Genomic DNA, 12,194 nt, shown 5'->3' with positions numbered 1-12,194 from the left:
AGATAAGTAAAGAGCTGGTCAACAGCCATACCACTCTGAACATGCCTGATCTTGTCTGATCTCGGGAGAATAAATAATGAACTCAATTACACACATTTTGAATTTAAAGTACTGTTTTCCAGTAGTTTCTCATAAAATTGAACAGAAACATTTATTTGAGAGGCAGAGAGAGAAATAAACAGATAGAGTCTATCCACTAATTTGCTCCCCAAATGTCTCAAATGGCCACCACTAGGTTGTGCAGACCCCAGGAGCCAACAACTCAATCCAGGTCTACCACAAGGGTGGCAGAGACCCAGCTACTTGACCTATCACCTGCTGCCTTCCAGGATCTGAATTCAGGAATAAGGCTGGGATTTGAATCCAGTCACTCCAACATGGAATGTGGGCATCCCAACCAGAGTCTTAACCACTATGCCAAATGCCCACCCCAGAAGCATTTTTTAAAGGTTAAATTTTGCTGAGAAGAAGAAGAGGAGGGGGGCGGAGGGGGAGGGGAATGGAAGAGGAAGGGGAAGGGGAAGGAGCAATAAATTTCACTGGCTTGTGATAACCAAAGTTTATTTTTTTAATTTTTGTCAAAATTTATTCTTGCTCAGAATACATATTAGCTATTACAGTGCTACTGGGTTCTACTCAGCTCTGTTCTATGTTGTTGTGTTCATTCTCTGATTACTACCAAGACAGAAGCCTAATCTGAGCCATGCCCAGAGCCAATTTTGCAATGCCTTTTCAACCTTCTGTTGAGATGTTTTCAGTTTCACGTCTCCTTATACTCTATAAGCTGCAGTGAGCCACATGGCCAAAATCAACATCAGTGGTGTTAGCAATTATATTTTCATGGAGGGTATTTAACAAATTGTATGGTAAACATGCCAGGAAGTATGGTCTCCTTTCAGGAAGAGGAAGTAAATAATTTGAGATAATAATACAACCTGGAGCTGGCGTTGTGGCATAGTAGGTAGAGCTGCTGCCTGAAACACTGGCATCCCTTGTTGGGCACTGGTTTGAGTCCTGGCTGCTCCAGTTCTGATCCTGCTGCACTGCAATACTGGACCCACTTAAACTGGATTTTTATTTCTGAGTAAGTGTCTCAATGATAAGTCAGGCAGTTGGATTTCATTCACCCTAGCAACAGAATTTGCTATTAGACTGTGCGTGTAGTACCAACTTGCTACCCCTTTATAACAGCTTTAATTTCTACCCAAAAAATCTTTGTGCTCCTAACATACTATGATAAAGCCCATTTTTCTCAAGTGAGAGTTCTCGAGAGAGAGAGTGGGGGTTGGGTGGGGGAGGGTGCTGTGGTGCAATGGATTAAGCCATGCTGAATTCCATTGCTCCACTTGCAATCCAGCTCCCTGCTAATGCACCTGGGAAAGCAGTGCAACATGGCCCAAGTGCTTGGGCCCATGTACCCATGTGGGAGACCCACATGAAGCTCCTGGCTCTTGGCTTCAGCCTGGCCCAGCGCTGGCCATTGCAGCTATTTAGGGGGGAGTGAACCAGCAGATGGAAGAGCTATCTCTTTTTCTCTACTTTCTCTGTAATTCTGACTTTAAAATAAAATAAATGTCTTTAAAAAAAATAAAGAACCCTATGGAAAATTTTTGTACAAACTACCAGTTCCTGGGGCCGGCACTGTGGTGCACTAGGTTAATCCTCCACCTGCAGTGTTGGCATCCCACATGGGCACCGGTTCTAGTCCCGTTTGCTCCTCTTCCAGTCCAGCTCTCTGCTGTGGCCTGGGACAAGCAGTAGAAGATGGCCCAAGTGCTTGGGCCCCAGCACCTGCATGGGAGACCAGGAAGAAGCTCCTGGCTCCTGGCTTCAGATCAATTCAGCTCCGGCTGTTGCGGCCATTTGGAGAGTGAACCAACAGAAGGAAGACCTTTCTGTCTCACGCTCTCTCACTGTCTGTAACTACCTGTCAAATAAATAAAAATATTAAAATATTTTTAAAAATTACTGCTTGGGATGCCTCCCTCCCAGGACTGAAAAAAAAAAAAAATACTACTTCCCCAAGATCCATTACAGGCCAATAAAATCAAAATCTCTCAGAGCAGGCCAGATTAAAAAAAAAAAAAAAAAAAAAAAAAAAAACAAAACCCTGGGGTCAATGCTGTGGCTTAGTGGGTAAAGCTGCCACCTGCAGTGCCAGCATCCCATATGGGCTCTGGTTTAGGTCCTGGCTGCTCCACTTCCAATCCAACTCCCTGTTAATGTATCTTAGAAAGCACTGAAAGATAGCCCAAGTGCGTTGGCCCCTGCACACTTGCGGGAGACCCGAAAGAATCTCCTGGGTCCTGGCTTCAGATGGCCCAGCTCTGGCTGTTACAGTCATCTGGAGAGTGAAGTAGTGGATGGAAGACCTCTCTCTCTCTCTCTCTGTCTCTCTCTCTGTCTTTGTCTCCCTTCCTCTCTCTGTAACTCTGCCTTTCAGATAAATAAACAAATCTTTAAAAAAAAAATCCCCTTGGGTAATTCCAATGTACAGTAAGCTTGTAAACTACAGAACTAGTTCAATAGCATTTACAAATTGAATAATTTGTTTCATATCGATTAGTTTTGTCTTTCTAACCTGACTGCAAATTCCTAGTTGGAGAAATTTCTGCATTTACTTAGCAAAAATTAATATAGTCATAAATGGTGGCGGCCTATCTGCTAACCAACAAAACTGCAGTGGTTCTGATTCCTGATCATAGAGAGGTGGTTTAAAACAAATGAGATAGGAAAAAGTGGACATTTTTCAAACAACCACCTGTTGCCAAGGGTGGACTGTAAATCACAAACCGGAGCTCCTCTGTTTTTCTTAGCTAGCTTTCTCCTTAGGGCAAGGATTAGTGTGTGGGTGAGTGGATTCCCAAAGCTTAGCCAGAGACACTTGTATGTATGTATAAAATGTTAACCCCTAGAGAATAAAAGTAGATGGAGAGATCTAAAAAAAGTTATAGAAACACAAAATTTTAAACCCTGGAATTAAAGCACTTTGTTTCTGTTTGTTTTGCTTCTCTTTTGTAGCTCATTTTAAACCAAAGACACTGTCCTTTCCTGAGATAAGCAAGGGTGCCCCGCTGTCCAAACCCCACAAAACAAACGCTGTTTTTCCACTCTGACCTGTATTCAATAATCCCACCAGCATGGTGGCAGTGGATTCGGAGTGGACAAAAAAATCCTTTTCAGGGGAATTTTCAATGGCTCAGTTAAATATAAAACATTCACAAACTCTCTTTATTCGTTTGTCTGGGGAGCACCCCTGGAAAGAAAAAAGACTTTGTTCTGGTCGTTTGGCTGCCAGTGGGGGAGTCGCGGGGTAGGGGCTAATATGAGGACGTCCGGGGCGCACGACCGGTGGCGAAGGGTCAGTGTGGGTTGGAGACCAGGACAAAAGGGAGCGCGGCTGGGCTGGGACCTGGAAGGAGGAGGGCGATGGCGCTGGGGTCGGACTTTCTGACTCTGAATGGCCGGCCAGGCGCGAAGTAGGCGAGGCCTGGAGATCGGCGGAAGCAGCGGAGGCGGGGTCCGGCGCCAAGGTGGCCTAAGGCTGATCCCGTCCCCGGCTCCGGCTGGCCGGCCTGGCGGGCCGCTGAGGCCACACCCAGGGCCTGCAGCTCCCGCGCTTTCCGGCGCTCAGCAGGGTCTTGCTGCGTGGACCGGTGGAAGTAAGAACGCTTGAATGAACCTCCCGCCAGGATGGGAACCCCAGAGCCCCTGGGAGCTGCGCGTTCCACGGACTCCCCCAGCAGCCTGGGGCGCAGCGGGTCGTTTCCCCACGAAGTGGGACACGCGGCTCCCCCGGCTGGTAACGCGCCCAGTCCCGCTGCAGCGGGGGAGAGAACCAGGGATGGCGCTCACCAGGAACGGCCGGCAGGTCCCAGGGCCGGAGACAGTTTGGACTGCGAGTCCTGGGTCAGAGATAAAGTGCTGTTTCTTCTGCACCCAGAAAGGTGGATGGGGACTCGCGGGGACTCTCCGCGGGAAGAGGTGCTCGCTGGGGAGGACCTTCCGCTGGTCGGAGATGGCCACCACCAGGACCCCGACTTCCGTCCTCCGTTTCCACGAGAAAAGAGAATTTCTGGCAGGCGTATAGCAACTCCCCCGGGAGCCCCGCCGCGGGACCCTGCGGCCACACCCAAGTCCGTGCTCGTGCGGGTCGTGGATTACCAGGTAACGCAGGAAGTGCTGCGGACCGCGTGGACTAGGGGCCGCATGACCACGAGGACCGAGGAGCGCTCCATGACCGCGGTCACTTTTCGCACCAGTAAGGAGTGAGACTGCCTGTGGGGCGCCGGGACCCCGGCCAAAGCCCGGACTCTCCTGGCGCGAGTGGGGGCACCCTGCGTCCCTGCCGCAGAGAGGAGTCAAGGTTCCCAAGGAACCAATTCCCCGAGGAGATTACACGGGACACCCTGAGGAATGCTCCGGTCTGGTGGATACGCGATCGTAGTTTTGAAAATCCTATTCCAGAACCCAACATGCCATTAACCGACGGGAAAGACCTGGGAGAGGCTGGCGGAGCGCACTGGGAAGGCAGATGGCGCCCAAGACAGCGTAAATAACTGTAAGCGGCATATTACTTTGGAGAATTAAACACCTCGTATAAACCGAAGTCTTTCAGGGTAGAAAAGGTATTTTCAACCCGGCAGAGTGCGGGAGTTTTGAAAGAGGAAAACATGTCGTTAATTCACATTTTGCAACAACAATCCAGTGACCTCTCTTCTGCCTGCCTTCTTTCTCTGAAAGCAGAACTGAAGTTTGAGGTTTGCTTTCAGCAAGGTGGGTAGCAGTGGGTGGGGAGCAAGGCTTGTTACAAAACGGAAAAGAAAAAGAAATGGGAAACCAAACGTGGAACAAGGCAGCAAGCAAACGTACCATTTCTTGTTTTCCCTTTTGATGTACTCACGTTTAGTTTTTTTTTTAATCCCACCACATTTCAGGGTTCTGAAGCAAAAGAAGAACTAGGAAAAGGAGGAGTAGGGAAGGACCAAAGAATGAGCTTAGAAGGTAAAATTCCATGTAAAAGAGCCCTGCCCCGAAGAACATTGAATTTAGTGGAGTACAAGGGCCTGTCACTGGGAATTTTTAATTACTGCATATAAATATGCTGATCTACTGCATACAAATACTGCATGTAAATCTTCTGATCTAAAAGTAGATAGAAATATTTTGCCATGAAGTGATTGCTATGTTCTTATCTGTGGTTCTGTAACAGTAAGAATTGTAGTCAAGGGTGAACTGGTAATAAATCTCTCCTGGTACTTTTTAAAAAACTCATTTTTCTGATTTTATTTATTTCCCTTTGTTACTAAACACCATCTTTATTAATTCTTTAGTAGCTGCACTGGTTTGGAGCTGAGTGAGCTGAACTACCTGACTGAACCGTTACTGAAGGAGTGTTTGTTGGACCCTGGCTTTTGAAGAGCAAAGGGTTGACTAGCTAGCCCTTGCTACTCTCTTATTTCCAGTTAGAGCTTGAAATGCCTCAAAAGATCATCTTATCCCCTCTAGCCTCCTGGTAGACCAGATAAGGATGCCTCTGTTTTTCAGGTGAGCCAGCATAGGGCTAAAGGTCACAAGGAGAGTAGTGGTTACTAAGTGGAAGAAGAATGTGGCTTGGAGATGGCCTTAGAGGGACTTGTTTTTAGAGGTCAAAAGATGACTGAGGATATCCTGGGCTTTCTAACTCGTTTCTAAGAAGTCCTAGAATCACCTAGCTGTCCCAGTCCTGCAGGGCTGGTTGGCTGGAAAATCCCTGAGCCCCTCCCTGGAGAGAGGGATTCCGCAGCTGAGCTCAGCTGTGTTCAAAACTGCTTGATAAGTGGAAAAGGTAATATTGGCCCCCATAAAATGGATTCTTTTCTTCCAGCAACACTGCCTGGGGCTTTTATGTGAGGTTAACCTTCTTGGCAGATAGATTTCATACCTGAGTTAATTAATTTGATTGAGTCATCATAGACGCCAAATGACTGAACACTGAATAGAGACAACAAGAAAGGCCTCTTTTGAAATGACTCCAAAACGTAGCATTATGCAGTTAACTTTTCGATGGAGGAAACCTCTGGAATTCAGTTGCTTGTTTTCAAAACTACTTGCTCTCTGTGGCACTTTAGGCAAGGGGCCTAATCTCTGTGTTCCTCTGCGTCCTCATTGTTAAGTGGGGTTAATAAATAGCAGCGACCTCTTAGAGTTTTATCTAGGATTAAGTTTAATGAAAACACTTAAAATACAGCCTGCCGTACAATAAATATTCAAAGTTAGCTGTTACTGTTATTAGTGTGGTTCATATTGCTTAGTTCATTTTCTATTCCAAAGGGCTTTTTGTCTTATTTAATGACAAAGAGCAAAACCCATGTAACACAAGAATTGAATGTAAACCAAGCCAGTGTTCTAAGACCCTCTTCTGCACTTCTACAAGGATTTATTTCTACCTTTTCCCAATATTCCATGGATCTGTATGTACATTCCCTAAATTCCTTAGAAATGACTTCAACATCTATGGAAGAACTCAGGCCCAGGCTCAAAGAACTAAGGTACCCATGCCTGACAGAGTCTTTGGGAAGGTTTCACAGACTGCCTGGTTCTTCTGGGAGAGTAGGAGCTTTGACTACTTCCCTTAGGATCTGCCAGGTTAGCGTTTCCCTTCTGAGATTCTAAATCAGATGCCCTGTGTTCTCAAAAAAGCAAAATGGGCACAATTAGTTTTCATTTCATCTCCTTTCTGTCAAAAAGATATTTATTTATGTATTTATTCAAGGTGGCCTAGCTCCTTTAATCCCCTCATGCTCGAGTTAATTTCATCTCCTTCAAGTGGAAAGCTGTTTTTACAATGCTTCACCAATCTTCCTCTTAACCCACTACACCACATTTATAGATTTCCTTTAAACAGGTGTCTTACTGAAAACAAAAAGTATTGAATTGCATTTCTGTTGAATTTGCTTCACAGGCTTTCCTGATCCAAGCAGAACCCTGTCGTATAAGGAACCAGAGGAAACTTTACCCATTTACAAGTGTCCTGGGAGTGCATACAAAGTGAAACTTGGGCATCTTCAATACCAACAGATCTGTGAAAATGGCCAGGTTCTGGCTCTTTGATCTTACCTCCAAGTCACCAAAAATTATGATCATCTAAAACTGTATTAGGTGGGTGAACCACATCAAAGATGTCCAGAACCCACCAGGCCGCTTGAATGACCCCTCAGACAAATATCACAGAGTTGTGTAACCACCATGGATCAGGCAAGTGTTGACTTCTCTTAAAACTTTGTCCACGGGGCCGGTGCTGTGGCGCAGCGGTTTAAAGCCCTGGCCTGAAGCACCAGCATCACATATGGGCACCAGTTCGAGTCCCAGCTGCTCCTCTTGCAATCCAGCTCTCTGCAATGGCCTGGGATAGCAGTAGAGGATGGCCCAAGTCCTTAGTCCCCTGCACCCACATGGGAGACCTGGAAGAAACTCCTGGCTCTGGCCGTTGTGGCCATCTGGGGAGTGAACCAGCGGATGAAAGACCTCTCTCTGTCTCTACCTCTCTGTAACTCTTTCAAATAAATAAAAGTAAATATTAAAAAAAAAAAAAAAAACTTTGTCCAGAAGCTTTATTACCTTTGAGATTCATTGCTTTTGACTTCTGCTCTTGTTCTTATTGGACATTACCAGTATTTCTTGCTAAAATTCATTGTGGATCTTTGCTTTTAGAAAAAAAGAGGAAAGAAGGAGGGAAAGCTTTCTATTAAATGAAAAAGTTCACTCACTGCAGATAATATGAAGAAATATTATTTTGTGAGGAAAAGTAGAATAAAGGAGAACAAAAACTCACCCATGAGCCCAAATTTCTTTTAATATTTGGCATGTTGGCAGTCTGGTTTTTGTTTCCATTTATATATATATATATATATATATACTTACATATACACATGCATTTTATAAACATCAGCTGTATAAAAAATAGTCTTATTGTAACCTTTATGTATTTTGTGAATATTGACTTTATATAACATGCCGATGCTACTCAAAGTGTGATCTGTGAGCTAGCAACTGGGCATCTGCAGGATTTTGTTTTTTTATGTAGAATTTCGATCCACTCCCAGATCTACTGAATCAGAATTTTCATTTTGACAAGGTCTTTGGGTGATTCATTTTCAAGTGTTAGACGCACTTATGTATATCCTACATGTATTTCTGTATCTTGCTTTGTCACTTACTAAAACTAAAAAGTTGTTATTTTTTCTGTATTCTCCATTAATTGTCAATAATATGTAGAATTATGAAAACATTTAGAGAATGTAGAAGGTGAAATATAGCATGTATGGATATGTAAGTTGGGAAAGAGATCTCTAAGAAGCATTGTAATGATTTTTTTAAAACAGCCTTATTATTTTAATGTTTTTCCTAATGAGCCATTGATTGATTATTGGATTTCAAACTAAGAAATGTTGTTCTTTAATTACCTAAGAATGTAAAATAATGTTTTCTCAAAAACCCCTTAAGGGAGGGAGAACAGGAAGTCATTAAAGTAAGTAAGGTTGCAACAGTCTCCAGACTGAATCAGGTGTGTCAGCCACAAAGAATGAACTGAGAGGGCGTGGGGAAAAGGTGGAGCCACAGATTGAATTAGCTGATTCGGATAAGGAAAAAAAGGGCTGTGACTCTTGAACACCCAGACATTTCTAACTGTAGTCAATAATTTGCTAATTAGAGAGGACAAATCTTTGAATGTACTTCTCAGGATGAAGAAAAGAAACAGTCTACATTAGTTCTTGGTCACTAGGCAGCCAACAGTCACTAACAAAGTGTAAGATTTGTTTATGTTCAAAGTCTGTGATTAGCTTTAAATTCAAACTCAGATTTTCAGCTTAAAACAGAGTAAGAATACTTATAGAAGACCATAGCCTTCACAAAAATAGAATAAACAGGCTGTGTTTTCATAGTTTGGTATAGTGAGTGAGTCAGCTAACATCATTTGTGCTTGGTAAGGAAGTAAAGGCAGGCAGGATAGTGAGAAAACATATCAGTGACCAAGATGGTGTATAATTTTAATTTTTTGTTGATGTGTAATATTTGTATATGCTTATGTGGTACAGTGATTTTTTTGTTCACATATACATGGAGTAGTGATTCTCGCAAGGTAATTAGCATGTCTGTCACTTTAAACTTCTGTCATTTCTTTATGGTGTGTTAATTAAAAATTCTTTCTTTTAACTAGTTATTCAATGCATTATTGTTAATTATATTTACCTTGCTGTGGCATAGAACACTAGAAATTACTTCTCCTAACTGACATTATATTCACTGACCAGCTGCTTCTCATTCCCCCTTAGCCCTACTCTCTTCAGCCTCTTGTAACCACTAATCTCTCAACTTCTATATTTTCTATATTCTATTTTTTCAGTTTATTTGAAACATAGAGAGGGATCTTCCATCTGCTGCTTCACTTCCCAAACAGCCAGGGATTGGCTAGGCCAAAATCATGAACCTAGAAATCAGTCTGAACCGACCACATGGGTGACAAGAACTCAAGTACCTGAGCCATCACACAGCTGCCTCCCAGCATGTGCTTTAGAAGGAAGCTGGATCAGATGTGGCCGTTGGACCTGAATGAAATCACTCCAGTATACAACGTGGACATTACAAGGAGTGTCTTAACTGTTGTACCAAATGCCTATCTACAATGTTTTCAGATTCTACATATGAATGAGATCATGTGGTGTTTGTTTTTCTGTGCCTGACTTACTTATTATATTGTCCTCTGAGTTCATCCATATTGTCACAGATGTAACAGAAGCTCATGTTTTGTAATCGCTGAATAATGTTCCAGTGGATATTGAGTTGTGTATACCAAGAATATCTTAATATTCCCCCCACTTGACTAAAGTTCACATAAGCTTCTTCCTGACCACAGGCTCCTGATCTCCTTTTTTGTAGAGTGCTTTTTTTTAAATTGCTATTGTAAATTATTTCTCTGCTTTTTTGAAAACTCCCACTTTTTGTTATAAAGGGGTTGAGTTCAATCTCTCCTAGTATAATACTCTTGAATAATGTGGTGGTCTTGAATAGCCTTCCATGTTTGTTCAAGTGTCCTGGGCAGTGTTCTTTGGGCAGTAATGAAAAAGGGCTTCATGTTTACTCTGTAATGTGTTTGTGTGGGGAAGCTGCAGATGAGTTGTATGGAGGGCAGTGTCTTATCTGGTTGGTTTAGGACTTTTTCAGTTGGGTCCTGAGTTGAAAGAGTGCAAAAAAATAGGGAAGCCTGCCATCACAGACCAAATCTTGTCCATTGGGTTGATTGCTGCAAAGGCTTTGTTTGGCTTCTCGGGCTAGTCGACACAGAAGTTGTTCTATAATAAGTGGTATCAACTTCAAAGGTTTTTTTCTGGGACCATGTTAGATGAAAAATACTTTTGACAATGCCAGGCAAGTAACACTCAAAATTAACCATTAGTATGCACTAGTGCTGTTATTGTTTACGTCACTTTTTTTCCTTAACCAAACTTGATTCTTGATTTAGTGACAAAGAATAGTAGGCCTACAAGAAATACTATCAGACCCAGAACAGTGGTTTTTACTCAGACTCTTTTCTGTCTTTTCTAATATATTACCATCTATGATCTAACCATTTCTGCCTATACATTTGGTCTCTCATTAGTTTTAGAACAGTCTTGAAGGTAGAGTTAGAAAATGGAAAACACAGTCACAGGATTCCGGAAGAGGTAGTCACAGGACTCTTCTTTTGGAGATAATCACATTGTATTCATTTCTTGGAACATCCAAAATGCAACATTTTGAGTAGTTTCTTTATTAGACTGAGATATGCGCTGGCATAGTTTAGACTTGAGGATTGACCCTGAAAATACTTTTGGATTCATTTACACCTTTTGAAAGCAAAAGTAAGGTCTGCACAGAGCCCACCTAGGCATGGAGTATTATCCAGTGGTCACTGAGGTCAGAAGCCTAATCTTAAATTTTATGACTACTGGCAGGCACAGGAGGAACAACTGCTTAGGGTATTGCAGAATAATGATGTTCAAGCAGGAGATGCTCAAAAGAAAGCTTTAATTGTGACAGGTAAAAGAACCAAGTACGAAGACAGAGTGCCTTGAAGAAACAGCCTCCCTGAATATTAGTTTGCCAGGGATTTCATCAAGGAGTTGGGGAGTGTCCAGCACGTAGAAAAGGTAGAGAAGGAGGGCCCTTGCTATTCAAGCACCATACATCTTCATATATTGTATGCTTAAAACTGACTCTACATGGTATCTTGCAGCTTTCCTGCTTGTTGATCTGGTCCCTACAAGGTCAGTTTTTGCGTGATAGTATCCCTGGAACATCATTTGAAAAACAAGCTCTGAGGCGTAAACTGTTTCACATTCTCTGTCCCTGTTTCTGCATCCCTTTCCTGAATCTCATACTCTTGTCCCTGGCACAAATTCCTGAATTTGAAGCTGCTTTGTATGTCCATTGAAGCAACCTTAGGCCCATGTTCTTTCAGGAAATCGTGGGTCATTGAATTTGAGAGCCTCCTAGGTCCATGAAAAAGTGGATACAATTGAATATCCTGAATTCAACTTACTTAAAAGGAGGAAAAATATGCAAGAGTTGCCAGATAATTTGTACTAAGCCAAAAGAACTGTCAGGGAGGGTTTCTGAGGCAGTTGACTTTTAAAGGATTCTCTGACAGCTGGAGACCATGCCTCAAAAAAAAGCCCTGAGCAGGCTGTTGACTTATGGGAGCCTCAAGTTGACCCAGATTCTGGAGGTTCCAACAGTCAGACAAAATCTTTCCATCTTAACTGGGTATAAAAACGTACAATTGCAAGTGAAATAATCTTGTAATAAAGTTGGTTATGGTTCTTCTCTTTGGGATTGTGTTGCAGTGGAAGTAGATTCAATGGTCCATATTCAGGCATGCCATGGACTAGAAAATGGGTTGGGTTTGCCTGGAGAGTGAACCATAGTATGACATTTTCTTTAGAGATTTTAAAACAGTGTTAAGATAAAAATCTGTCTTGTTTTATTGCTATGTGTTTAGAGATAAAATACTTCTTCCTGAAAAAAAATCTTTTGCTTGTTTAAAATAAAAACATCCTGTGATTGTTATTTGAGCTTTCATAATGCAGACATAAGCTTCAAATGAATATGTTTTTTTTCTTAACCATTTATTTCTGTCTGGAAGTGCATGTAAAATATTCTCAGTGTTGTCCCTT

General features: G+C 42.6%; 1 protein-coding gene across 2 annotated transcripts; it reads left to right on the top strand.

The window, feature by feature from the left end:
• Nucleotides 1-3,364: 3,364 nt before the first annotated feature.
• Nucleotides 3,365-7,577, top strand: C5H6orf141 (chromosome 5 C6orf141 homolog). Of its 2 annotated transcripts, none has more exons than XM_008263029.5 (2): nucleotides 3,365-4,561; nucleotides 6,944-7,577. In XM_008263029.5, exon 1 carries the CDS (start codon nucleotides 3,694-3,696, stop codon nucleotides 4,270-4,272), a length of 579 nt encoding a protein of 192 aa, XP_008261251.3. In that variant the 5' UTR covers nucleotides 3,365-3,693; the 3' UTR covers nucleotides 4,273-4,561; nucleotides 6,944-7,577. The 2 variants fall into 2 exon arrangements, with proteins under 2 accessions (XP_008261251.3, XP_008261252.3); XM_008263030.5 differs by having other exon boundaries at nucleotides 3,369-4,776.
• Nucleotides 7,578-12,194: the final 4,617 nt, after the last annotated feature.

This window comes from Oryctolagus cuniculus, chromosome 5 (assembly GCF_051225735.1).
Source record: "Oryctolagus cuniculus isolate XC-2025 breed Fujian yellow rabbit chromosome 5, ASM5122573v1, whole genome shotgun sequence".
Classification (NCBI taxonomy): domain Eukaryota; kingdom Metazoa; phylum Chordata; class Mammalia; order Lagomorpha; family Leporidae; genus Oryctolagus; species Oryctolagus cuniculus.
This window is presented reverse-complemented; position numbering and strand designations above follow the sequence as displayed.

Excerpts from the sequence above, each read along its gene's own strand:
- C5H6orf141 (XM_008263029.5), top strand. The coding sequence starts at position 3,694 with ATGGGAACCCCAGAGCCCCTGGGAGCTGCGCGTTCCACGGACTCCCCC.